The sequence below is a fragment of the Poecilia reticulata genome, linkage group LG16 (genome assembly GCF_000633615.1).
Source record: "Poecilia reticulata strain Guanapo linkage group LG16, Guppy_female_1.0+MT, whole genome shotgun sequence".
Taxonomy (NCBI): domain Eukaryota; kingdom Metazoa; phylum Chordata; class Actinopteri; order Cyprinodontiformes; family Poeciliidae; genus Poecilia; species Poecilia reticulata.
In genome coordinates this window covers 21243641-21271178 of record NC_024346.1, presented here as the reverse complement: position 1 = coordinate 21271178, position 27538 = coordinate 21243641, and the positions used below count along the sequence as shown (strand labels likewise).

The window sequence follows — 27538 nt, the reverse complement described above, 5'->3', positions numbered from 1 at the left end:
AATATTTTTTTATTTAATAGAAAATTTGATACTGTAAAATAAGACTTTATAGATAAAGCATTTATACTCTGTGCAAGAAAGCCCCTTAGATTAAAAGAAAAAAAAAAACAAAACAAACTAAGATGCCTTGATTAATCTGAAATAAGCATCAAGGTAGATAATTAATTGTGCGTGTCTGTATTAATAGTAGGATCTGTTTAAGAAGCCAGATCTTTTATGTTGCTTGGGTAGCTGTGTGACAAAAACGTTGTCAAGTATAATAACATAGACAAGTTCAAATGCAAACCATTAAGACTCTACCTTGTTCTGGGTAGAGTCTTTTTTTATTTTAATTTGTTTCTGTATTAAATAAACACCATCACATGGTATAGCTACTAACAGCATATTGGCACCCAGGCAAGATATTTTCATTATTTTTCAAACTTCCTGAGTCTGATAACTTTTTTTTTTAACTGAAACTGTATGATAATGTGACTTTATTACTGTTCCATAGAATCATATCAGACTATATTTAGGGTTCTTTTGGAACAAACTTAGCCGATTTGAATTAAATTATGACCTGCATAGATGTACATTATTTGGGTCTGTTTGACTGACGAAGTTTACAAATGAGAGGTTACATTTGCAAACAGTAGAAAAACTTCCATGTCCTGCATGGGGTCTCTAAATGCAGCAGACCTAGTCTCTCTTCTGATTGGACATTGACCAATCGAACTGGATAATCAGTTCTAATTGGGAAGATTATCAAAACCTGCACTCCTTACAGGAGTTTTAATTGAAAGTTTTTTTGCTTATAAATGCAGATGGATAAAATCTGTACTCATACATTGTCTTGATTAACTCATATTTTTATCTTATTGTATAATTTTCCCCTCTTAATCATATTTTCTTTGTCCCTGGGACAGGATCAAGAACAGAACTCACCAGGTAAAGAAATTGATGGATTGATATTTTTCTTTTAATACATATGTACACAGCAGATTTTGCAAGGGAAATTTTGATATGGAAGATACGCAAGTCTTAACAGAAGGAAACATCTTTTTTGTGAAAAGCTATAAAATAATCACGTCTCGTGCTTGAAAATATTTCCATTGCCCAAGATAAAATAAAATCAAATGTTTAATGCAAAAATCTTCTCTTTAAAGTACAGTAATGGGAACTGTTGCAGAATTTCCTGAAGTTAAATTGTAATGTAAGAAAGTATTTTCAGCCAAATTCATTACCTTCTTTTATGGTTTACCGGAAAAAAAAGGCATGGTCCTCAGGCCATGAGACCAACCAGAAAAAACATGTTTAAGTTTAAAACCAAACATTTCAGATTAAACAAGACCACCAAGTCAGCCGGCGTACAACATAAAACAAAAATATTATTTTATAACATGCATCATTAGTGCAGCCATAAACCACTGTGCTGTCTTCTTTTTTTCCTTCTTCTTGTTTGATACAACATTTTTGGCTCATTTTAAACTAAATGTACCATATTTTAAAATGATTTGTACAATCAGGGGCCACAAAAAGTATGGAGCAAAAACACCTTTACATGTTAAGAGTTCTGGCTGATTAAATTTCCTCATCATTCATATCTCACTACCAACCCGAGATACACACTTATCTACGGATGCAAAATGGAAACGTATAAACTCCATAAATATTTATATTTCTCTGTACATTCTTATAACTTGCCAGGATTTGTATTATACACACAGTACAAAACTGAAACAGTCATATACACTGACTGGGTGTTTGTTTTGTTTGTTTTAAGACAGGATTTATTCAGTTCAATCAAGGGCTGCAACACAGAGCAGCCAGATCAAATCTCCTTCTGCTTAGAAGAAAAATGCATTTTGTGCATGAATACTCCAGACTCTGGATGCATTTTTTTCTTCTTCCAGGAAACAATAACACAATATAAATATTTAAAGAACAATAAATAAAGTTTTTAGCAGAACTACCATGCCGTATGAAAGTATTTGCCCCCTTTACAAATATAGCTTCAGATTTCTTGTCGTGATAACTGGTCAAATTGTTTATATCCAGTCACATTTTGAGGGTTTTTGAGCGTCAGTGGCCTGTTTAAGGTCATGCAACCGCATCCAAATCTGATTAATATTGGTACTTTGACTAGGCTATTTCAGAATTGTCCTTTTGTTTCTGGGTCTGTTTGACTGGGTCTGTTTTTTTTTTTTTTTTTTGAGTGGTTCTAAGCTTGGACCTGCTGTTGTGCTTTGGATAAATACCCTGCTACATAAAATTAAAATGTGTTTTTATCTCAAGGCTACAAACCAATGGCCTGACATTCTCTATCAAGATTCTATAAGGAAGTAAGGAAAAATCTTCTATTGATGGTAATGGGAAAAAAATATCCTGGTTCCATTAATTACGGCCCAGTTCCTGAAGCAGCAATGCAGCCCCAGACCATCACACGACCATCCTTAACTTTGTAAATCTTTCAAAACTGATAAATCTTAGTGACATCATTTCTCTTCAGTTGTTGATCAACTTTAAATCAGGGCATGAAGTGTTGATTTTAAAGACCTACTGGTCAAATTTAACCACTCAGACATGCTTTAAGTGATTTGTTGATTTTAGAAGTCTGACAGTGTCTGTGAGTAAATTGTATTCAACTTTGCAAAAATAAAAAAAGTTAAAGTTAATTTGTGATGCGACAAGGGAGAGATTACTTATCCCACAGGAGCAAGCTTAGTTATGATAGATTTTCACGCTAAATAAATCTAATCATTTGAAACACTTTTGCCTTTACTCAAGTAATATTTGACTTTTTGAAAATAAAGTACAACAAAAAACAAAAGCTGAAAAACTTTGTAAGGTGGCAAATATTTTTTACAGCTCTGTATTTGGTTGCTTCCTTCAATTTTAATATTCCAGAGATGGACATCATGTGCAAAAAACAACATAAAAACAACATGTTAAATATCTAGTTAGTTAACTTTAAGCTGAGGGAAACGATGATCGACTTCAGATCAACTGCGCAGGTGGAAAACCATGAGTCTGACTGGTGAAGAGGCAAGAAGAAAACGTCAGTCGTGCGTTGGCCAGCAGAGGGCAGCAGAGCTCAAATTACGACGGAGGTACGGGAAGAAACAGCGGGTTGGTGCCGTTAAACTCCAGGCTGTTTCTGTTCAGCTGAGGGAGATAAATGAAATGGTTTCGGAGCCATATTCGAGATAGTCGTAAGCTCACCTCAGTTAGCTCACCTCTTTACTTCAACACACGCTTTAAGCTGCCTCTTAAAGGGTTTCCAAAGGTTGTAGTTGGCTAGTGCGCATGGATTACTGCTTTAGCAAGTCATATGTAAAATAATAATAAAAAAAAACCCAGTGAAATTATATGAGATGTTTACACTGTAACAGAGATTTGGACTAATTTGCTGATTGGGTAAGATATAACAAAAGCATAACATTAACATAAACTAAGTGAGTCGATGATAATTGGATGCAAAAATATTAAATCTTATGTTGGAATATGTTTTAGTAGTGTTTTGTGTCTTTAAACCGGCTGCAAACTCTGCTGCAACGTTTTAAACAGTCATCCAACTTTCAGTCAGCCGAGCTGCCATCTTATGTTATAAATAAAGTCTGTGCTTAAAAATGAAGTGATTTAACAGACTGAAAGCAGAGGTGAGGGTCTGTATCAGTAGGTGTTATTATTTAGCAGCCTTCCAGTCTTGACTCTTCCAACACATAACCAGTCTCCTGTGCTTTTGTCAAATATATCATGTAAAATCCTCCTCAGAATACCCTGACAGTCTGTTTCTTGGGAAGTGTCTGGAGAACAGTCCGTTCTCATACTCTCCAGACGGCGGGGACAGACCCAGTCAGTTCTCACAAACAGACAGGTTTTCTTCAGGACTACAAAGAGTATCCATCTATAATCGGTCAGTTTTTGCTGCTCCCCGCTGGAGCCGGTGGGGTTTCATCCTTCGTCTCCGTCTGTCCTTCCTTCTTCTCATCATCGTCAGTAAAGAAAAGAAGAGGAAACATGCCGAGGATGCAGCCGATACCCACACCGATGGCTTTACCCTGCGGACAAGAGGCAAAACCCAATCAAGGGTCAAAGCAATCTACTTTGCATCCTAAAATGGGACATTTTATAAAACTATTACAAAAATTCAATATTAATTTATTTTCCACTTTCGCTGCGTTAAATCGTCTGACCTATCCAGAGATTTAAAGTTTAACATATTTTGTAAATCTTTTAAATTTTTAGAAGAGAATATTTTTGATGTGGGTGTTTCAGTCTCGACTAGGTTCAAAAACTTATAATATTGATTTTTATGCATTATTATTATTTTTGAGTAATGAGTGAGAATCATTCTCACTACTCCGACACTCTTTATACTTTGTGACTCAAAACTGTAATAAAACTGTAATTTTAAAAAATCTAAAAGAAAAAAAAGAATTTCACTTTCACTGCATTACATCTTTTCAATAGCTTCAGACCTTTCCAAAGATAAATGTTTTTCCATATTTTGTTATTTTTTTCTATGTTTTATGCCTGATTTGTTTAAAGGAGAAAAATCCGCGAAATTTGCAATATTTTCCAAACATAAACTCTAAAGTGGAATATTCTTTGATGAGGGCGTTTTAATAAAAGGGACTCTGGCGTACAAACCGTGTGACAGCTGACCCTGGTCTGCCACATATCCGCCTGCTTCGGACTCAGCTCGGGAATCTGCATGCCGAGTCGAGACGCCAAGGCCTCCACGTAACCTGCCAGCCTAAAGAGAGGAAGGGAAAAAAGGAAACTTGAAGGATTTTGTAGTAATAATGCCATTCCCTACTTGTAATTCTCACCGTGACCATCACCTGTCAGGAACGCAGCTGAATGTCAACATGAGGAAGAAGTCAGAAAAGAAGTCTGGGGAGTATTCACAAATTCATTTAGGTGTGTTAAATTACTTGGCTGAGGAAAACCTGATTGGAACAGCGTTATTAGTTTCATCTGGTGGGAAGCACTAAATCATTTTGTGCTGAGATATAAATAATGAAGCTCCTACACTCAACAGGTTTTCTGTATTTATGCATCGGAAACATGGCGCTGGATGTTTATTGCTAAAATGTGTTGAGGTTGTGGAAAGAGAAAAAAATAAATAAAGGTCATATTTGATCTAGATTTGGCTGTTTTTATGGAAAGAATGATGACATTTTCTACAGAATTCTGCATTTCAGGTTTTAGAATTAGGTTTGTCAACAGACAAAATATCATGTTTGTGATATTCACAATTCACATTGGGTGTCAGGACACAAATGGGAGTCTGGAGTGAAGGAGAGCTTTGCAGTAAAAATGATGACAAGTCATAAATCAGGTCAAGATTTAAAACTGGGAGAAATTCCTGAATCTCAGCCAGAAAAACAGTGAAACTGCAGTTTAAAACTTCCAGGAATCTTTAATGAGGGATGTTTCTGTCAGATATTTAAATAGCTGTGCAGGAAGTTTATCCAGAACCTTTTAGCTACAGGATCATTTCAGAGTTTCTCGGCATAGAAATGTTGAAGGATTGAAGTAACTCTGAAGCCACTCTAGTGACAGATCAGTCCAACAAAATTGAAATGAATAAAAACTACTTTCTGAACAAGCCTAAGAGTTTCAGCTAAAATGTGCGATCATATGCCAACATGCACGCATTAGCAGATTGTTAGAACCAAATGTATGGACAGCCACCATGTGTGATGGAATCTGGGCTTTAGATGCAGTGGTTTGTGTGCGAGCAAGAAATCTGAGTGAATATTCTGACGTACTGTTACTGTGGGGTTGAATCAGTGACTGGGACTAATGGATTCTCAGTTCACTGCTCACACAAATAAGCTGCAGCTGGTGCCGTGGAGCTGGAGGACTGATAGCAGCGAGCAGCGCATCTGATAAGATAGCGGAGCCTCGCGGTGGCCGTTGGTGCCGAGACAGGACTGTGAGAGCCACCGAGTTTCATCAAGTTATGCAGAAATATTTGAGAGATTAACTTTGTAGATCCGCTTCTGTACCACTGTGTTCCATAAATGCAAACCCGACCTTTAAATCTCCACAACCACACAACAAATCGGGCATCAAATTCAGTCCGATACGCCACACACTAGCTCGAGCAGAAGTCAGGGGGTGAAAGAAACGCTCAGGAGATGAAATACAACAGCAGTACCTACACTGATCATGAGATGATGACATTTCCTGAATGCCTTTGCGGAGAACCATCCCTCAACATGAGAGGCTGTTCAACAGAGAAGCAAAAAGCAGCTTGAAAACTGGAGAGACGATGTAATAAATCCTAATATTTTCCATTAACAGTCTTATTATTAGAGACAGAAGTGAGAGAACTGCACCTGCAGAGGTCCAAAGGTGGTTTCTAGTTTCATTACGGCTGTTCTGACATATCTCACTTGGCGTTCATTCATCCTCTCAATTTTTTTCCTGAGATTAAACTCAGGTAAAATAACTGCAAGTAATGAAAACAACATCCATACATTGATTATATTTCAGCCCATCCTTGCAGGATTGCACGGTTCCTGATGCCCATCTCCAGTGGAAAGTTTTTTTTTTCTTTACGTTTGAGACTCAAAAGATAAATGCTATATCTCACGGGACCAATAAACTTTAATACCATCGTTTATCACCTGCTACACAGAAATAAAATCTTAGAAATGGAACAACTTTGTTGTTTATGTGTGCCACGTCATCCATCTACTTTTTGTGACTCAGAATGATAATAAAACATTTTCAGCATCAGGTCAGTGAGTGGATGGACTATGAAATGAAACAGAAAGTTAATGTATCTGGGTCAAGAAAGAAGCCAATGGCTCCCACTTGTTCCCCAGAGTTTACTAATGGGAGCCCCGAGTTTTCATCTCGTTTTGTCAGCCTTGGCTGAGTGCAATAATGCTTAGCTGTCTGGACCGCCTGCCCCAGAAAGCCACTGATGCATTGTGTCCATAAGAAACGCACAGAGAAAGAGAAGCCAGGAGGTAGCAGGAGGCAGGATCGGTACCAATGAGCCCGAATGGTCAGAATGACTCATGAGCGAAATTATAGAGTATTAGTGGAGTAATTTCTGCCATCTGTCAATGGAAACATGCACGGAGGAGATGGAAACATGAGGTCTATAGGAACAAATCAGAACATATGTGGATTAGAGTAGCACAGATTGCTCACCACAGGTCCCAACACAGATGAAAACATACAGAAGCAGACAAGCAGTCAACGTCTGAGGAAGACAGGTGATGAAGGATGTGATCACTAATTACTGACACTTGTTTCTGTTCCTATAACTGTGGTTCAACTCAGAGTATGAAGCTGACATAAAGTAGTAATATTTTCACTGAAGACTCTGTTTTTACAGATCTTAGACATCATTATATTCCACAGATTATCTGCATATTTACCAAGATAAATGTAATAAACCAAGATACATGTAATAAAGCAGGGAGTTTAAAACCACTCCAGACACTTTGAGGTTTTGCAGCAAAAACTGAAACCCAGCAGCTTTGTCCAAATATGCAGTATTTCATTCTATCTGTTGATTACTTCATTTAGGATAATTAAATGAAGTAATTACCCTTCTGGTGAAAACAGTTTCAACTCATCACAAGCACGTTGCCTGAAAAAATGCCAACCATGACCCGTTTTACATCCAGCTAGTGATGAGTCTATCTCCACAGGGAACATAAACAGAGATTATATTTACAGTTAGTGATGCTAACCATACTTCACAATGTAAGATGATAGACTTCTTTCTAACTGCAGAGCTGTGCAGCACCAACTGCTCTCCTTCACTCCAACACACAGAGTGTTACATTAACTCTGATCTTAAAATAAATAAATGCTAGTCAGTTACAACATAAAGTACAGAAGAGGATTAGGGCCACCGAAAAAAAAAAAAAAGAATTCTGACTGTAATCTCAGAATTCTGAGATTACAGATTATTCTGTTTTTATTTTAATTATGTAAAGCACTTTGAAATGCCTTGCTGCTGAAATGTGCTATACAAATAAAATTTTATTGATTTGATTGTAATAAAGGCTGCTTTTTTTTTTTTTGAAAAAAAAAATATCTGCATCTCGTAATATGTTGCATGTCCACATTTTAGGATACACAAAAAACAAATGAGAAATGAGACACGCTGTAATCATTTTTAATTCTTTTGTGACATAACCTGTAGGATTTTACAGTGATATTTTCAGTGATTGGAGGAACAGCTCTGTAAATGTATCCTCTTGTTGAGAAAATCTTTGCTTTGCAAACAGATACATTTTCAATTTGTGCAGAAAGAATACTTTGTTTTGTTGTTATTTACAATCTGATAAAGTCAGTATTGACAAGTCAAAGATTTATAAAATCAATGACTGGAAATTTATCTCTGATCAGTGTTAACCCCACACTTTACTGTTGGTGTAGATTGTCCGCTTACAGAACGAAAGAAACTATTGTCTTTCACATTTGTGTTTTTAATCAAAATATGTCCAGCCATTTAAGAGCAGTAGCAAGCAGTGCATGCTAAAGAGGAAAAATGTGAAATAGTAAGAAGGGAGGCAAAAAAAGAATAAAAGCAAAAGCCATTTATAATATATTTATCTCCAATGTTTGTATGTGCAAGTTAAATGCACAGGAATCATTTTGCATCTAATTAACTATGCCATCAGTGTCTAAAGACACTGAACTTAGTTGAGTGGTTTTCTATTGTTCTTGGTTTAGTGGCTTAACTTAGCCTCCTTCTGAGCTGCCGTTAAAGGACCAGTGACTCAGAGGAGCTGAAGTGAAGATCTTCTGTTAGTCAGAAGCCCACACTTGAGACCTGCTGTTATTGAAACAAAAGCAGTCTGTTACGCAAATGAATGGAAGTTTTTAAAGCAGTTCACTGAGAAACTGATAAAAAGCCTTCAACACACACACTGACACGAATCCATCAAAAGTGGAACAGAAAAATGAACTTGGGCAGGTCCCATCAAGTCTCACCTTGACAAACTGACCACCCGAACTCTGTCTGGCATATGATTGAATGGCAGCAGAGCCGTGCCTGTCCACTGAGAGCCTCAGACAAGTCGACTAATATGTCAAGCTGACAGATATAAAATGCAACAGCATGACCCGCATCCTCACATTGCCTTCAATTGTTGTATATTTTAAATAAGAACAAATAAACACGAGAAGACTGTTGCCTCAACCATTAATGTTTTATGATGGCGCATGGTCTAATGTTGCCTCTAGAAGGCGCTAAAAATATTAGCAAGCTCACTTGGCATTGGGAAATGCAAACAATGAGCTTCTTACACTGATGGACCTTGGCAGAGAGCAACACGAGTCTGTCTTAAGAGTTCTTCTGTAATCATGTAAACATATCTTTTTTTTGTGACTTTCCTATTCACAAATGACATATTCTGAGTATACAGTAAATACTTTTAAAGTGCTTAGCATATTTCTTTTTGTCATGCATTATAAATATATTTTCTTTTCATTAGACACGGAAATCTGTTTAAAAAAAGAATCCATATTTGTGACATAATCTTCAAACAAAGCATAAATGTTTACACTAGCCCTGATTAATGATGCCGTTTATGCCACCTCATGCACTTAATATGTAATGAAGCTTTGTTCAGCATGCTCTCATCTGTGTCGTGCGTGCATGTGTACAACTCTTACCCCAGTCCAGCCAGATCAGATACCAGGTTACCAAGAGCAGCAGCTGCAAAAAAAAAAAAAAATGCGAGAGGAGTAATTACAGAATAGCTATACGCTAATAGCATGTAAAAGGTGTAGAGTTTCTCCAATGTCATTAAAACATGCTAATGAAGCTGAGGTTGTGGGTTTAAAGTTCAAGATAAGCAATTACTATCAATTCTCTGGACACTTTGAGAAAACAAAACCATTTCATTTTCACAAAACAAGTATCAAAGCATTCAGATGGTCTAAACTTCAGGAATAATTTTAGCAAAAGGATGAAATAATTTATGAAACGGACTCAAACATGAATTGAATTGTTTCTAAACATCTAAGTTCTCTCCACTGGCGCAGAAAGAAATCAACAACCTCGATTTAGAGGATGTTAAGGTGAACAATTTGCTCTGTAGCTTTAACATTGCTGTGGAAGTGAGAAATAAAGTCTGTTCCTTTGCTTGTTGTCGTCTCAGCGGCTTGTGACCCTGAATGTCGAGGATTACCAAACTTGGAACAACAGAAACACAGAAACCCTCAGTGGGAAAGACAAAAGATCAGCGGATCAATTGTTGCTGTAGCAACAACTTCAAACATCAACTCCACAATGAGATCTTAGATACTTGTACCATGTCTGTGAGTGAAGGTACAGCGCTGTAGAGAGAATATAATTATAGATGTATCTGAGAAACTGTCTGGTTCCCAGAACAGATCTTTCTGAAGGGGGCTTACTTTTTCTAAATATATAATGTCCGATAAATTTTGAAAAAAATTTAAGTTAGGATGAAAAGAACATAAAAAGGGCCAAGCAAATCTTTTACCTGCCATAGTTGAAATGCCAAGAACCACACCGATGGATAACTCAATCTGTGTGCCCTGAGAAAACAATAGCACAGGTTACTGGAGGGATTATTTGTTTTCTTTGTATGGTAAACCATAAACTCTCAGATTTGTACAGCATATCTCAGACACAACCTTAAACTTTAATTAGCCTTTTTGAATCTCGTTTTAGAATAGGATGAGAAGTTTTAGTCTCAGTAATTAGCTCAATGTCCAAAAAGAAAAATAAGATCTTCAGGTAGCATTAATTTCCTTCAGTATGAACTAAAGTAAAAACCTCAGGAGGATCCAAGTGCAGTCCAACTTTAGGTTTACTTTTTCCTCAAAAAGTGAGAAATACACAAAATATGCATTTTTATTATCATGTCTTCCATTTATATTTTTATGAGCTACATTTAGAATAAGAAATAAGAAAACAACTTTGTGTACAACCAACCACTGTGATGATCAAACACACAGGGGTGTGTTTGAGAGAAATTCAAAAACCAACTAAAGCCCTTTTTTTCTGCTCACTCAGCAGGAATGTGTTTGCTCAACAGAAATGTACTTACCTAAAGCTAGCGAATCTGTAAACTCCATGCATTCATGCTTAGTAAACACATTGTTCATTTAAACATAAATATGCCTTGGGACTATTTTAGTACGCCGACACTTACAGCAACAATCATGATGCAGTTGTCCAAGAATCCAAATCCCACAAAGGGGATGGCATTATGCAGCAGGACTGGGAAACAAATAAAAAACTATTATCAGACAAAACCTGGCAGGAAGAGACACATTTTGGTCATTTCAATATTCTCCTGTATTATACTTTTGCAGTCTTGGTCAAGTTGTGGTGACTGGGTACAAAACAAGAGCTGCCTGTCATCAACCAAGTTGCATCGGCCACTTCGAATTCGTACATATCTGGAGACATTTCATACAATTGATGACTGAACGTTTTCTAGCCTCTTTTCCCTCTCTATTGTAAAGAAATGTGGTTATGGGACTCCAGCAAATCATATTCAGCTGAAGGAAATCATTTAGGTTTGAAAACTAAAGTAGGTTGAGATCAGAGACAAACAATATTGGCATCATATATTAATATTTTGTGATTTTTGTTGGAATGATGATAAAAGTGACAATAGAAGGTATTAAGAAATGATCAATCTTTATATGTGTCACTAAGAATAAGGAGAAGTGAGAGTAGAAGGCAGCAGCTGATCTGGGAAGAGGCTGGGGAGTTCTGAGGAGCCAAGTAGAGACAGGCACAGGTGCAAGTAATTAACAGGATGAGGATGAGATGGGAGGAAGGATGCATTCACTGCAGGCTGGGAAAATGCAGAGCAGCCTTAAACTGTGACAGTAAACCTGCATATTCAATCCCAAATGCAAGTCTGACAAAACGTGACCAAACATTTCACAAACTGTAAGTTCAACAGTGGAATAAGTCTTTCTTTTAAACTGGACCAGAATGTTTTTCAAAGGGAAAACTAAACAATATTGTCAGCAGGGCAAAAAATATGTTGTCGTAAGAGCACAATCATAATAATCATAATGATAAGAGCAATCATTACATCAATAATGCAGACAGATTCATGTTCTGTAGGCACTGTGAAATGAGTTTTGAAGAGGTCACGACCCACTTTGAGTTAGCTTATTATGATTCAAGTTTAAGTGACTGTAGTTAAGGTACCTCACCCTATGAAATCCGACTGAAACAATAACACCAGTAATCCCCATCATCTGTACAGCTTGGTGCTGCACAGATGACACGTGAGGATTTTATGACTTAAAGGTGAACATTTTCTGGTACTGCAACACATCTGCTTGCTTATTGTGTTGATGGATTTTTGGAAACATTTTTCCTTTTTATGACTGATGTGAATTGATTTCAGTCAGCTTGTGACCTTTTGTCGAATACGACCATCAGGCTGAACTTTCCTCAATGGATTCATTCTGTCCACCTTACTTTTTTTCCCTGATTATCCATATTAGTAGTTCCCAGTAGAGGAGCAATCACTGGAAACTCAATATTTGGTCTCTCTCACCAAATCCTTTCTGACAGAGGAGAAATCCAGACATCAAATACAAGATTGTAGGAGATCTAAAAGCTCATAATATGCAATATCCATGAACATAATTTCATCATTATTTGACAGACTGATTCTTATTTCTGAAGCTAATATAATAAAAGCTTTAACATGTCATCATGTTAGTATTTCAACATTTTAGGTATATTTATTGCACCCAAATCAAGACTTGGAGAGCTTTAACCCTTAGTTTCCACATCAGCATTCAGCGCTGCAAAGGTCTGGTAATGAGACATTCATCTGATTCAGGTGTGTTGAAGGGATGAATCTAAAAGCTGCAGGACATAGGTCCCAGTCTCACACTGCCACGGTTGGCCTTGGCACTCCAAGTCCAATCTAAATCCGTTGCTGCTGTTACAAAAACAAAGAGCTCACAAAGAACTCCCTAAAGTGGAAAAAAAAAAAACTGATGAAAGAATCAAACGCGCAAAAGCCTGCTGCGGTGAATTATGATGGCAGCTGTGCTTGATGCTGATGTGTTAAGACAGCAGGTCGTATCAGTGCCTAAGAGTTTTACTGAGCTCCTCAGCAAAGTGTCTCAGCAGGGAAAAGGGTTATTTTGGCAAAGCACAACTCCAGGCATGAAGAGATATTTATCACACAGAGGAAATATATTGAGATGTGAAAAATGTGTTTTTGCCCCTGCAGCTTATTGAAACAATGCTTCATTTCTCTTGAAGTGATTGAGGTAAAAACAATGAGCTTTGCAGACCTGCATGTATTTGGAATGTGATAATATTGTGAGGAAAAATTGAAAATTACATAAACATTTTTCTAATTATACAATATCTTAAGAGATTGCTTCAGCATTATGGAGATGCTCTAATAGAAGTCTTTATCTGTATATTGGGTTTCAATTTAATTGAAGAGCCACTGAAGGTCTGAGACAACAAGTGTGGTGAATAAAGATGGGTTTAATTAACACTGAACTGACTGAATATATATTATTCAGTCAGTTGAACAGATGAGGAACAGGTGTGGTGATGTGAGAAAGCCAGGGTCTAAGGGAAAGTATCGAGTGAATCAGGGAACATAGAAAAACAGAACACAAGTATGATATGTAGATATACAACTAGGAATATCACTTAAACATTTTTTTTAATAAAATGGATCAAAATTACAAAGCAAAAAACTCTTAAGTCCTAAAGATTGTGACACTAATTAGCATTAGAGGGGTTTCCAAGCTTTTTATCAACCACTTTAAAGGGAACAAACATGCTGCAGGATGTTTTGGTATTGTTATGTGCTCCTTAATGAATATCCAGGGTAAATGTCAAGGCTACGAGAGCATTTATAAACCACTTCATGCTTAATTTTTCTGTGAGCACAGCTTCCCACATTTTTAAAAAGTTTAATGTTGATGGGTTTGTAGATAATCTCCCAAGACGTAGATACAAAAAATGCTACTCCTGGTTGATGAGAAGGCATCAGATTTTACCATCTCTCGCATTTTGAAGTGTAATGGGCCTCATGAAAGAAGACTCAAGGAGGTTCTACAACTCATTAAAGCTAACCTGGATTTACTGAAAATGCATGCCGACAAGCCCCACGGTTTCTGGGAAAATAGCCTCTGGAATGATGAGACAAAACTTTAGCTTTCCAACCATCTCTATATAAAGGGAAAAAAATGTACAGAAAACAACACCATACCTGGTGTAAAACGTGGAGTGTGCCGAGTTTGGTATTAGGGCTGGTTTGCTGAATCTTGCAACAGGGAACCTTTAATCTTTAGAGCATAATAGTATATCAAGACTGCCAGGGCATATTGGCATGAAGCTTGCTGCCTAGTTTTAGAAACCTTAATCTCAGTCATAGCTCATGAATCATTTAACAATGATCCCACAAATTCAGCTACAGCTATAAAAAAAAACATTTGACTAATCTCAAACAACCCTTCAATTGTCCCAATTTTACCCCTATTGAGCATCTGTCTTATTTCAGAGATAGGTGATCAAAAAGATGTTTTCTGACAAATGTAAGATGGGGCTTTGATTTACATTTGGTCAGCAACATGGATTCCATTTTCTGCCAGTCTCTTTCTTACTGATGAATTATAAACACTGGCCTTACTTGGTGACACTGATGTCTGCAGAACTTTAGAAGCTATACTGGGTTACTTTGTGATCTTCTTGATGAGTCATCAATGTCCTCTTGGGATAATTTTAGTAAGCCAGCTACTCCTGTTTTATGTCTTATCTGTCTGTGAAAAATGACTCTCACTCTGGCTTGCTGGAGATCCAAGGCTTCAGAAATGACGTTGTGTCTCATCGTTTCCTGAATTTCTTCAGATCAAGGTATAATTTGACTTTGAAAAAAAATCAGTTAATCAGTTAATTCATGATTTAACAAGGAGGGAGTGGAGGGCTGACTTAGAGGAGGTCATTATGTAAACAAATTCATAAATCACCTCATTCTGCATGATATTTCAGAAGAAAGAGAGGAATAGACTTACCATATCTCAACTGGGCTGCAGTAGGTGGTGCGATTTCCAGCTGCCCTAAAAAAAGACGAATGAATAATAAAATGTTACAAAAGTATCTTGGAACATCCCAGCATGAATGATATGTTTAAATTTCAAATAGTGAAATCGATCAATAAGGACCGTCTAGGCACAAAGAAAAATAGCAAGAGACGGTGGGAACATTTAGCAAGAAGCCAGAGAAGATGGAAAGCAGTCAGAGGAAATCGGAAACAGCTTTCCATCATTGTCACTTCACCCGAGTCAAACATGGATGTGAGGACAAAGGCAGTATCATTGATATTTCTGTTGCCAACAAGGCCTTGGAGACAGAACCTGCTATCAGATATGACAAGTGTTTGTGAAGGAGGGTGGTGACAAGCGGACACAGATAAAAGATGAGAAGACAGAAGGTGTAAAAGCAATTTATTGTACGTGGTTCTCTGGTCTAACTTAGCTGAAAATAAAACTAAGCTGAGAGTCTAATTACAGTTTTTATGTGCTGTGGCAATTAAGCTGAAGACTGGATGACAATGATGTCCTGTGACCTGTATATGGGATGAGAGACTGTAGGATAAGCTCCAGGTTTGTCCTGCAGACTGTGAAGGAACACATGATGAGCTATAAAACCACAATTACATGAGTTTAAGGCTGATCTCACACAGCAGGATCATTTCCTTTGCAGGTTGCTTGAAATTGGATTCCCTGCAGTGAGGTCAGACGATATGCAAGTTCACATAATGAGGTCTACGGCACCACTCTCCGGTCTTATTTTACCTCTGTAGGTAAGGTCAAATTGAGGGAGAGTTTATTTAAGGGAATGAAGCCAAATGAACTCCCAGCAGAGTATTCCTCAGCCTCTGCTACTACAACCGAGTGTATGAATTCATAGATGCACTTGCAGTCCCCACATGCTGTCTGCACTGATATAGGAACGAAAGCAGATAGGAGGAAGACTATTACCGCTGAGTATCGACTGGAAGCGGCAAACTGCAACAGCCAGGTGACCAATTACAGGAAACACCAATGGGAGTTTGGCCACCGGAGCCTCTGGTTTCGGGGTGTGGTGGCATCAGCCCCTTCAGCCAGCCTTCCTGTTCACATCTGCCCTTCCTGCTCCATTTTCTCCGCCTCCTCTCATCATTCCTGCTCGCTTCTCTCCCGACTCAAATTACAGCGCTCTCATGTTGCTCTAGTAAGGACAGAGAACCGAAGGCCCATTTCGAATGTACGGACAAAGTTCATCATCTTTGCTCACATCTGCTGTTGCCTCCAGCTTCGACAGCTTGCGCAAAATGAAGTATTGCTCATTTCAAAATTCCCTCAGGAGCGTTCTTTCAGCTAATCAACTATTATCTCCGGTCGCAGGTTGTGGAAAACCCTCGCAGCTTAATAAGCATCAATTATTCCACAACAGCAGGAGAACAAATTGACACTGATGAAAGTAATTTCCACAGAGCAAGTATTGTTTTGTACCAGAACCCATCGCCAAGCCTTTATTTCTCGTTTAGCAAGTATTAAATAAAACCTTCCTGTGGTCCACCTGTCCCATCAACAACACAGCTGCTGTTTTAGCTTCATAACTTTTCTCACTGACACAGAAATATACCCTCAGCTCTCTCAAATACAGAAAAAATAAGATTACATGTCTGCCCTAAAATACCAAGTTATTTAGTCTTAAAGTATACAATTGTTTCATTCTGTTGAAACATTTTACAGAACATTGTAAAAGGACAATTTTCCATAATTAAAAGAAACTTGATTTCTGCAGTTTACCAGAAAATTATGGAGGAGAATCTGGATCACCAGTTTGTGCTCTTAAGCTGAAGCGCTTAAGACAACAATCACAAGCAGACTAGCGAGTTCTCCACTTAATGTTTCAATAAGTAAATAAATAGATGAAGGTTTTAGAGTGGATAAATCAAGGTCTGGACTTAAACCAGATTTAGATTTTGTGATATGACCATAAGCAGGACGTTCAAATTCTCCAATTTGTCAGACTTTGACCAAACATTCCTCCAAAGAAGAATGGACACAATTTCCTCCACAAGATTACACATTATCACAGTACTAAACAATTGGCTATTAGGTTCACACAAGCCCAGGTTGGTTTAAATAGCATTTTCTCTTTAAAAAAAAACACGTACACACACAATTCTGCTTTGCATTTACTCAGGATATAAATCTTTTGACTTTAAAATGTGTTTTATACAAATACATACAAATGTGATACACTGAACTGCTGAAGTGAAAAAATCTATAAGGAGGCAAATTATGGAGCCTCCAGTTTCAGTTTGAACATTTTAATAACTTAATTTTAGAAGTCTAATAAATGAACGGGTTATGCAAAAAAAAAAAAAAAGGCGTCTCGTTTAAGTAAAATCTATATGAGGCATACATGAAGATGCAATCACAGTTATAGACTCAAAACAAGACCTACTATCGTGTTAAATAATTTAATTTAAAAATATGGTTTACTTTTACAGCTTTTGAAAATTTGTGAATTAGTTGACAGAGTTAATTTTAAAGCATTTCTAAACCAGTCAGACTCTTCCAGGTTTCATCGAGCCATTCATCAACTCTAATCTGGCTGGCATTGCTGCATATTGCCCCCACAGCTCCTCTTGTGCTCAGAGTATTGATTGATTGTGGGCTTGTATCCCCAAGAGCTATTGTCCAGAGTGACTTCAAATTCAGCTGACCTGAGTGGTGAAAACATTTAATGGGCTGTGATGAGCTGCATCAGGAGCAGGGCAACCAGGCTTTACTCTTAACTTCAGGATCTGCAACTCCTACTGATGACAGTGTTTACAGATAAACACAAAACAGGGACAGATCAGTTGCTTTTAATGTTTGTGTTTGTTTAATCCAATTATTTGTTTCACCTTCTTGTTTTATGCTTCTGCTTCTCTGTTACTCTGTGATTCGGCCACCAACACTGAACTGTACTTCTTTTGCTAAAAAAGAAAAAAAAAACAATGAAAAAGTCACACTTTGCTGACACTTTTCGGCCTTGACAAATGGCTCGTTACAGACTTTGCTGCTTGGTGCTGGTGCAGCATGAAAGTGAAGTGTGAAAAGAGTTTTGGAAAATGGAGATATATCTAAGGCAACCAAGAACCAAAGCAAGGCTCAGCTATGATGAGTGAAACTGTCAGCTCACACGGAGCGCCCTGCGCCTCAGTAAAAATGAAAAATATGGGTGGTGAGATTTTCTGCCAATTTAGTGTCACAGGGGCAGAAACAAGAAAAGCTGCAATTGCATTTTTTATTACAAGCTATTCAAACTGGCACAGTATTTCTTGTTTCTGTGTTTGTGTGTGATTCAAAACTGGACATGTGAATTTAAGAGACACCTTTGTCCTTTGTTTCAGAAATATATGGCATTTAAGAGAGTTCCATTATCTGAGATGGTATTGTGTGAGTCCTTAAACGTGCTGTATAAATTAGTTGCCTGATTGAAATTATATTGATGTGTGTTCAATTTAGCGTGTGTGTGTGTGTGTGCCAGGGTTCAACAAAAAAGGAAAAATAGAAGGTTAAAACCATCCATCAAAAGCCCACTCCCTGTTGTTCCCCCTGTGATGTAGGAGACAGGAACGGGGAAATTAGACACAAAAAGGATCTTGTGGACATGGCATTCATTAGCAAATTTTAAATGTGAGGAAGAAATCAGCATCGAGTTTGGATTTATTAGGCCTGATAAGAAGGAATGAGACATACATATAAAATTATCACAAAATGACAAATACTGCATGCAAATTAATTTAGCATTGATTATGGAAGAAGTGGCGTCCAGACAAGCTAGATTTTGAAATGTACTTTTCTTTTACTTGACTGAGCATTGAGTTGTAGTTAAGAAAAACTACTTTATTCTTTTGATGCCATTTTGGCACCTTAAACAGAACAAAGACAAACAGTCATCAATTATTAATGACCCACCTGAAAAACTAAAGCAATGGAGAGGAGAGGCTAAAAGCCAGCAATAGTCAACCATGTGCTGCTTTAACCTCAACATCGACTAGAGCAATTGCACTTGAAGCATTTTTCCTGCTATAAAATGTGTCTCTATATTCTTATTCTGACACAATGACACTCAAAAACACAAGTAAGCCCCCCAAAATGTATGTTTTACTCTCCACATGGGTATGTGGACATGGTGCTTCACATATACTGCTCTCAGTAGCTGCTGTCATGATCAGATAAAGGATAAAAGGTACTGCTGCTTTCCCAGACCTAAACTTTCAGAGTCTTCAGTCTATCTGAAGCCAAATTTCAGTATATATCATCACTATTAACAAATGTTTTATCTATTTAAAAGAGACAATGTAATTGATAAACATGAGTATTTCAACCTCTCATGTAAATGTACCAGATGAAGTCATAAGAGCTAATTTCCCCATGCAGTCCCTGACAGGTTAGATTAAAACATTAACTCATAGTTAACACTTTAGCAGAAATGGAATAAAAAAAAACATATTTTAAAAGCTCATAAACTGAGAAGGTATCTAAGTGTGCAGTATTTAAGACCTGCACAGTATTTTTTTTCCTCATGCTGTAAATTTTAAATTCTGGTTTTATATTTTCACCTTTGTGTGGAAACTGCATGGTTCATCTTGCCTGTCCATTTGCTGCTGGTACACTTGAATTTAGGTTATTTGTGTAAGATTATTTCTAATCTATTCTATTTTTCAATTCTCTACTTTTGTCATACTAATCCAGGTCTAGGAACAAATTGTTTCCTAACCTTGTAGTAAGCCTAAATAACAAATCTGAAGTTTTTTTTAATTTTTTTTTTTATCATTCCATCCCAGATTTTTTCCAGGTACAAAAAAAAAACAACATTTTCCACGTACCATGCATTAAATCGGACCTGCCTGCTTTGCCAACCAGTGATTAGCAATATTACTCTTTGATCAGTAATACTCCAGTAAATATTATCTTCCAGCAAAAAGTACTGGACACCCATGTACTGACTGTAGCTTGGTTTGGTACCGGTTTTAAAGTAAGGACTGATTAAATAATCTAAATCTAAAATAAATCAAATTAATTTAGCATTGATTATTCTTATTGTTAAGTTTTTAGAATATGCTCACTAACATCTTTGTCAAAAAGTCAAAATTTTACTTTATGAAACAATGAATAAAATCCTGCTTAGGACAAAAAGTGTTTTGTCAGAGGTCAAGCTCATCTACAAAGAAAAAATAAGAGTGAGTGGACAGGTTCATTTAAACAAAAGCCACCTTGAATATCAAACAGCTCCTGTTCTGCATAATAGCACCAATACCTGAGCTTCAGTCATATAATTAATTCCTTCATCTGACTAAACACTGGGGTCTGTGAGCATATCTTATTGGATTGCTTAAGGTTGGAACTTCTTAAAGAAATATGTAAGATAAATGTAACAGTTTGAATTGTTTACTAGGATTTGGTAATAAATTTCACAGAAGGAAAAAACAGGATCTGGTTTGATCCTTGGTGGGGATGACATGCAGCAACTTTGCCTGTGTTTGAAGACCCAGAGTGAAAAATCATAACACAAGGCACAGACAAAATATGACTAGGTTCACAGGAAATGCTCTGCACTCTTATGGCCTGATTAAACAAGAAACTTGAGGATGTTTTCAACAGAAATTCTCTGAACAAGAGCTCTAGAAAATAAAATTCCTCCTTTACAATTCTAAATACTGCTAAGTGTAACATAACCTTAATCAAATCTAAAACGTTTTGGTGTGGTTTTATCACAGAAACTACTAAACTAACAAAATCCACAGGAGAGTAACTGAACTGACTTCCTGGTATGCGAGTAAATGAAGGGAATCAATCTCGTTTTTCTGGGAGTCAAACATGATGGCAACATCTTTCTAGCATGTGTATTTGTGTAGGAGTGTTGGTCACTTCCACATTAATGGGGAAGTAATCTGATTGTCCATCAGTCACAGTCAGTTATATCAGCATACACTCTCATGCTGCAGCACTGTCTGTGTGAATTATTATGACGATAACACAGTGAGAGCTGAGGCAGTATGACACATAAAAACGCTCTTAGAAAAGAAGGTTATCTTGTGGAAGGAGATGAGAACTCATTGCTTCCCTGTTCGCCTCAAAAGGAAAAAAAACAAAACAACTTTTAATCCATCTGAAGCTCTAATTTATAACAGAGAAACAACATAAAAATCAAAACAAATGCAGAATTTGTTTAATTTACATTTCCACCGTCACTACATGCTTCCACATGCATGACAGTGAAAAGAATGTTTAACACATTAAAATGTTATTTTCAAAAGTTTCTTTTACTCTGACAAATGAGTGCAGTGATGTTCTAATTGAATGAGCATCACTGCACATCAAACACCTACTTTATTTAGAACTTAAACGTCTTAATGTGTTGAGAAAATATTGATGCAATTAAATCAAAATGACTTCTGATAAAAGAATTTCATTATCAGTGACGGGGAAGAGCTGAGTTATGATTGGACTGGGGGCTTCCTTCATTTCTTTGAACTAAAATATTTATCACTTCCTCATTTCATATGAATATTCAAGTCTCAGGACTATTTGATTAGACCTTGTTGGTGCTTATTCACACACTAAGCACTTCTGAGGACTCAAACACACTAAAAGGTATTGTGTGGGTTTAGCATGGCTGATGTTTATCTTTTGGTGTTTAGAAGGATGTTTAAGAATAAATTCAATGTCATATTGATGCTAAATTTAAATTGGATGCAATCTTGTTTACTCTAAGATTGCATCCATTTGTTCTTTGACAAATATTTAAAAGCTCAATTTTTGTTCCCATTTACCCGTCGTGATGTTGGACAAATATACCCACTCCAAAGAATAAAAATAAACCAAGTAAGTTTATGTGAATGGATTGATGGCCTGCAATCAAAACACTCTGAGGATCAACATCTTCTGCAACTATTGGGTTAAATTTTTTCTGCAAAAGGTAAATAATTCAAAGCGCAAACCTCTGACAGTCTAAATGCCACCATCTCTATTTATGTGACCTTTAACACAAATAGCCTTTATTCTGGCCTTTCTTTTCCGCAACGAATCAATCTGCAGTCCTAAAAAGCCTCTGGGTTCAGGGAAGAGTTAGTGGAGTAAAACGTATGAAATACCACAGTTTATTTCAGCGCAAAGTAAAATGCTCAGTCTTTCCAACATAGCCCTGTTGAAATGCAACATTTAAAATAAAGAAAAATAGTGAAGGTTTATTTAAATAAACAAATAACTAAATAATACAGTTGAATGCAGGTTTTACAACTTGAATTTCTCCGAGGTTTAATCTGCTAGTCCTGATTTTGTTTCCTAAGTGTAAAACATAAAATCGAAAAAAAAATCCTGCAGATGGTTTGATTGAGATGGTGCTTTTGACTCAAAATAAAAATGTAGAGATTACCAGATTGTCCCCATTTATGCCATAAAGCATATGTCCCAAAACGTTGTGATTTTTATTGAACTAAAAAGTGCATCCATGTGTATGTTGTTGGTTGATGCATTTAAAGACCTAAAATGGTGGAAGTTCTTTGTTATGATGCATTCAGTGCACATGGAAAAGTCAACTTTTCAGTCTTAAAACTCCAGCTCACATGTCAGAGGTGTTGGAACTGACCTATCTAATTTCTGCACGATTGATTGTAAAATGTCACTTCAATTTATAACTACTGATTTGAACAGAATGCACTCAAATTTGCCCACCATCATCATGACTGAGCAACTAAGCTAAAATATAAGGATTATGCATCGAGTCTCCGGCAGCCACTGGATGAGAAGATGATGGATGCTGATAAATCTGTCAAGAAAAAAAAAAAATCTATCTTTCTGCCAATACAGCAGCCACAGTGAGTCAACCGGCCCAGCAACCACTGATGCAGCTTTTCTGTCACCTGTATGCATAGGTAAGAGAATCCCGCAGAGTCTTTAAAGCATGAAGGTGAGGACGTCAGCGAATTCCCAGCAGGCAGGGCTAAAAGGTGAAAGAGGAGGACAGGAAATGTCCTCTGCATGTTGCCACCTCAGTCAGTGTAATCCCCATCTTTTAGTACGCTGACATTTTCAGCTGTATAGTAACAAAAAATATTTAAAATTCAGTAAATACAACCATGGAGAAGACAGATGGTTGGTAGTAGTCCAGGAGACAATCAGAGACAGCTCAAGAGGTTGAGGTTAAGAAAGCTGACTCTTCACAAAGAGTTGTGTCCAAACATAATAATAGAAGGTTAAGTGGAAAGAAAAGTGTGGTATCAAATGATTCATAAGGGATTAACCACAGCATGGAAGCAAAGCATATACAAGACTCTGTGGTCGGTTCACAGTGTTGTTGCTCACAGTAAACGGAAATAAATGCTTGAAAATATCACTGTGTAATTATTTTATATAATACATTTCACTTCGTGAATTAATATACTGAAATAAGATAACCAAATAAGACAACTTTGCGATACTAATCTAATTTTTTTATTTGGTCTGTAATAGGAAATTTAGGCTGACATTTTGTAATAATCAATGTGGCCCAAATACAGTATTTTCAAATACATTAATGTTGGGTTTACACCATGTAAATTTTATTTATTTTTGTAATTTGCTCAAATAAATTACCAAAAGGTAATGATGCTTAGTTTGTATTTAGTTATTTCCAATATTAAATCTCCTGTTTGTATCTCTGTATTTGTTACCTTTTTTTTTTTTTTGGAACGCAAAATGTTAAAAAATGCAGGGCTCTGCCGTTACTCCTGTTCTTCGGACTCGTTTTATCAGAAAGGGTTCCGGCCAACACCTCAGATAAGGCTAATGCACATTCTTATCTCAAATTTCACAGCTGAATCCTGTATTTCCTGTCGTCTCTGGGACTACTGAGGAGATTTCCTGTTTAGGCCGCCTTAAGTGCCAGCCAGCTTGTTCGGGTCCCCAACTACCTTGTTGCTAATCATCTTCTACTTTATCCACAGATGTTTCCAAATTTTTAACCATCCAGTTCACTGATTAGTCTCCCAAAAACACGCAAGCTCTCCGTGTCTTCTCTTCCTCTGCCTGGGAGTAGTTTTTGAAAAATTAGTTAAATTATTCCTGAGCTGGTCTGCTACAGTTAGGTCAATTTCTTAATTAAAAAAAGCAAATATTTTTGGTGATTATAGAAGAGATAAATCTTAAAGTGCAACCAACTGATTCTGCTTTTCTTATTAAGCTAGATCGAGGTTACAACTTCAAGATTTTATGTGACTATTTAAACCAATAAATACAGAATATCCAACCTAAGTCATTCCTCTGAATTAGCTTGCCTTCGATTCAGGCGTACGAGACTCACACAGTTGTTACTTAAGGCAGTGGATATTGACACAGATTAAATCTGGCTGTTTCCAACAATTGAAGAATGTACAGAAGAAGTGCAATCCAATACATCTGTAACTACACAGCTTGACCTTTCAAAATGCTGTTTTAAAGTGTTTTAAAACTACATGTAATACTTTTCAATATCAAATTACTCTGTTTATATTCTATCTTGCATACGCTTGTAAAAACCAACCTGCTTTCAAGCTCTATACCTTCCTATTCTCCCTGTTTAGTTCCTGTGGAAAGTTGCAGAAATGGGGATGTCACAAAACTCAAAAAGTTTCATTTTGGTTTCATGTGATCAGAGCAAATTCCTCCACATGTTTTCTGTGTCCTTATCTTGGCTTAGCACACAAAAAAATCAGGTATCCTTCTCCTTCCACCTCTCACAATATTACTGATATGGAACTAAAGCCTGTTAATAAATAATAAGTATGGTAAAGCACAGACGCCGTGTTTTATCCCCAGTGGGAAAGAGTGTGAACAGTTTTGGGTCAGCACAGAAGCTGTAAAGCCTCTTTATCATCACTTAACTGTTTCTCCCTTATCGATTGACTACTTTCTCTCTGCATGTGGGAGATCCTCTGTTCTGGTGCATTTCTCATGCTCACATAATTGTATTCTTACAGAGATGCAGTAATGCCTCCACACTGAGTACATTGTACAATTCTCTAAACGCTACTTACAAAGCGACAGCATCAGTGACAACAAGAAACAGTAAATGTCTGATAAAATTAAAAATTAAATAATTATTAACAGGTACCTTGAGGCTATGGCTTTGGGAAAAAAACAAAAAACATTTATTTATTTTTTTCAGCAGATATCTCTGGGTTGCTTGAGCCCACTTCACACGTCCACTTTAAACCTGATATTGATACTTAGAAGTACTCTAGACTCCCAGCAAACCAAACTGTAAAAATTGCTGCATCATGAAGGCACAAATTAAAACAAAAGGGAAGGACGCCCACATGACAGTGCCAGCTACTAATCATTTATCCTACACAACATAGATCAGAAGGTCTAGAAGCACTACCCTCCATGCTGTTTTACCACATAATAAGCACTGCAGATTTATAAAAAGAGACACGAGTGTAAGAGAGGTTAGTGCATTTATACCTGCCGTAAACAGAACAGAATGCATCAAACTGACTGCAATCAGTCTAAAATTGATAATATATGATCTTGGGTTACATACTGTAGGTCCGTCAAAATTCAGCCACACGCATTCCAGATTCTTATATTAATTTTCTTTAGCTCCTCATCTATAGATAATATAACATTTATGAGAATTGACTCCGAAAAAAAGGCTGCGGTCAGCTGTAGAGCTGCATTTAAAGATTAGCCATTTCTTATTTTTAGGAATTTGACCAGAATCTGCCCACAGCCGAAGGCCATTCAGACCTCAATTATCTTTTAAGAGATTATAATAACCATTTTAATAAAACACCTAATTTATTTCTCCCTACTGAGATTTAAAACTGTGGCTAATGTCAGTTCAAATTAAACAGGGTGAATCACAGAACTAACCAGAGCTAGCTCCATGCAAACAGACTGTCACAATTTCAACCCCTGCTGGACTTGCAATTGCAAGAGCTCATGTATTTAGACAGAACATTTAAAGAAGTGCATCTGCCATAGACAGATTAAGGAAAAGGACAAGCTTGAGTCATCATCACCCATCATAATAATAGGATTTTTCTTTTAAATATGTTGAAACGTAATATTTTACAAGCAAGTATTTTCGTCTCCAAGAGATGTAGATAGAAAATTTCACCTGAATCAATGTTACTACATTTTTTTTTTACTTATCCGCGCGCAAACAAAAACAAGGATTACATTTTCAGAAACTGCACGAATATTTGTTGACAGCTGTCCACAGGTAGAGCACAAACGACTGAACCTAAAGGGCGGACTTTATCATACTGACGGTGTTGAAATGTAACACCTTGTACCTTCTGCTTCACTGTAAAACACTACCTACCTTGAGCAATGGCTATGGACTCGAACTTATGCAGCTCCCGCAGCAGACAGCTGCGTTCCGACGGATGGAGGCTGTAAATGAAGTCCTTGGCTCCGCGGGGTGAGTTGAGGGGCTCCACGGGTTCCTTCAGGGGATGTGTGCCCAGGTAGCATCGCTGCACCAGCGCGGAGAGCGGAGGCTGTGAGGCGAGCCTCCCCGGGGAGCCTGATACTACAGCGGATGGTTCGCCGCTCCTGTGTCCGGCTCTGGACAGTCCTCTCCCGGCTGTCAAGGAGAAGGCAGGCCGCAGGACTCTCCGCAGGCAGGGAAGCATCTTAGGGATGAGGGTAGAGAAATAACCCGGAGTCCTGATGGACAACAGAGCTGATTGTAATTAGAGTAAAATTGTATTTTTCTCAACCACGTGACATTACCCATGATTTCATTATTTATGCTACAAACTAACGTCCGCACAATGGTGGCAGAGAAACACAGTTTCTCTATCCGAGTGTCGATTCTGAACCAAATGTGAACCTGACATTTCCCACACACACTATTTACGGACCGGTATTTTAGTTTGCAACCCTCTTCCGAAGCAACAAAAAAGCTGCATAAACCAAACTGCAACATGACTTACTGGGACGCACCTCAGTCGATGCTCCGCTGTCCCGTCCTCCAACCTCCGCCAGGAGAAGCCCAAAAAACACGGCAACCGCTCCGGTTCATACGCTTCACTTGCTCTAAGAGTTTCCACACAGTGACACAGAAACCGCAAACATTAAACAGACTTGTGTAACAGTAAAAGAAATCACATTTTCCGTTTCTTCGGACTAACCTCTGGCTGACAGGATGGAATGAGGCGGATGGGAGGGCACAGCGGCGGGGAGCGACCTCGAAAATGTTGACCAATGGCAGCGCCGCTTTCCTCCGTGCGTAACTCTGACGGCACCGTCAGACGTACGCACCTCTGATCAGTCTCATTTGGGGACTGCTTGGGTCAGAAATTCAAAGCCTGCTGGGCAGAAAAATGTGTAAAAATTTATGTAAACGGGGCAAGTTATACAGGTAATTTAATGTTACCTTTGAAATAAAAAGGCGTCATGTGATTACTATTTTTAGGATGTTATGAGTGGTTCATAGTGTAATTGAAAATAAGTGCCAAAACTTTTTTTTACGTAACTATTCACAGCTCAGTCAAGATTAAAATATTGGATATTA

At 37.4% G+C, this 27538-nt stretch overlaps 1 protein-coding gene across 5 annotated transcripts; it reads right to left on the bottom strand.

The window, feature by feature from the left end:
* Positions 1 to 936: 936 nt before the first annotated feature.
* On the bottom strand, positions 937 to 27266 carry LOC103478385 (transmembrane protein 65-like). 5 transcript variants are annotated; one of them, XM_008432189.2, is made up of 9 exons: positions 27156 to 27266; positions 26958 to 27060; positions 26342 to 26688; positions 15019 to 15063; positions 11151 to 11218; positions 10476 to 10530; positions 9643 to 9685; positions 4633 to 4738; positions 937 to 4040 (listed from the first exon to the last, which is right to left on the bottom strand). In XM_008432189.2, exons 3-9 carry the CDS (start codon positions 26652 to 26654, stop codon positions 3897 to 3899), a joined length of 774 nt encoding a protein of 257 aa, XP_008430411.1. In that variant the 5' UTR covers positions 26655 to 26688; positions 26958 to 27060; positions 27156 to 27266; the 3' UTR covers positions 937 to 3896. The 5 variants fall into 5 exon arrangements, with proteins under 5 accessions (XP_008430411.1, XP_008430412.1, XP_008430413.1 ...); XM_008432190.2 differs by having other exon boundaries at positions 26968 to 27060; XM_008432191.2 differs by having other exon boundaries at positions 26342 to 26654; positions 26968 to 27060.
* Positions 27267 to 27538: the final 272 nt, after the last annotated feature.

Coding starts and splice junctions, on each gene's coding strand:
- LOC103478385 (XM_008432189.2), bottom strand. CDS start 26,654: ATGCTTCCCTGCCTGCGGAGAGTCCTGCGGCCTGCCTTCTCCTTGACA. Junction 11,219..15,018: donor TGCAGCCCAGTTGAGATATG/GTAAGTCTATTC, acceptor TTTGTTTCCCAG/TCCTGCTGCATAATGCCATC. Junction 4,739..9,642: donor TCTGATCTGGCTGGACTGGG/GTAAGAGTTGTA, acceptor TCCTCTCTTTAG/GCTGGCAGGTTACGTGGAGG.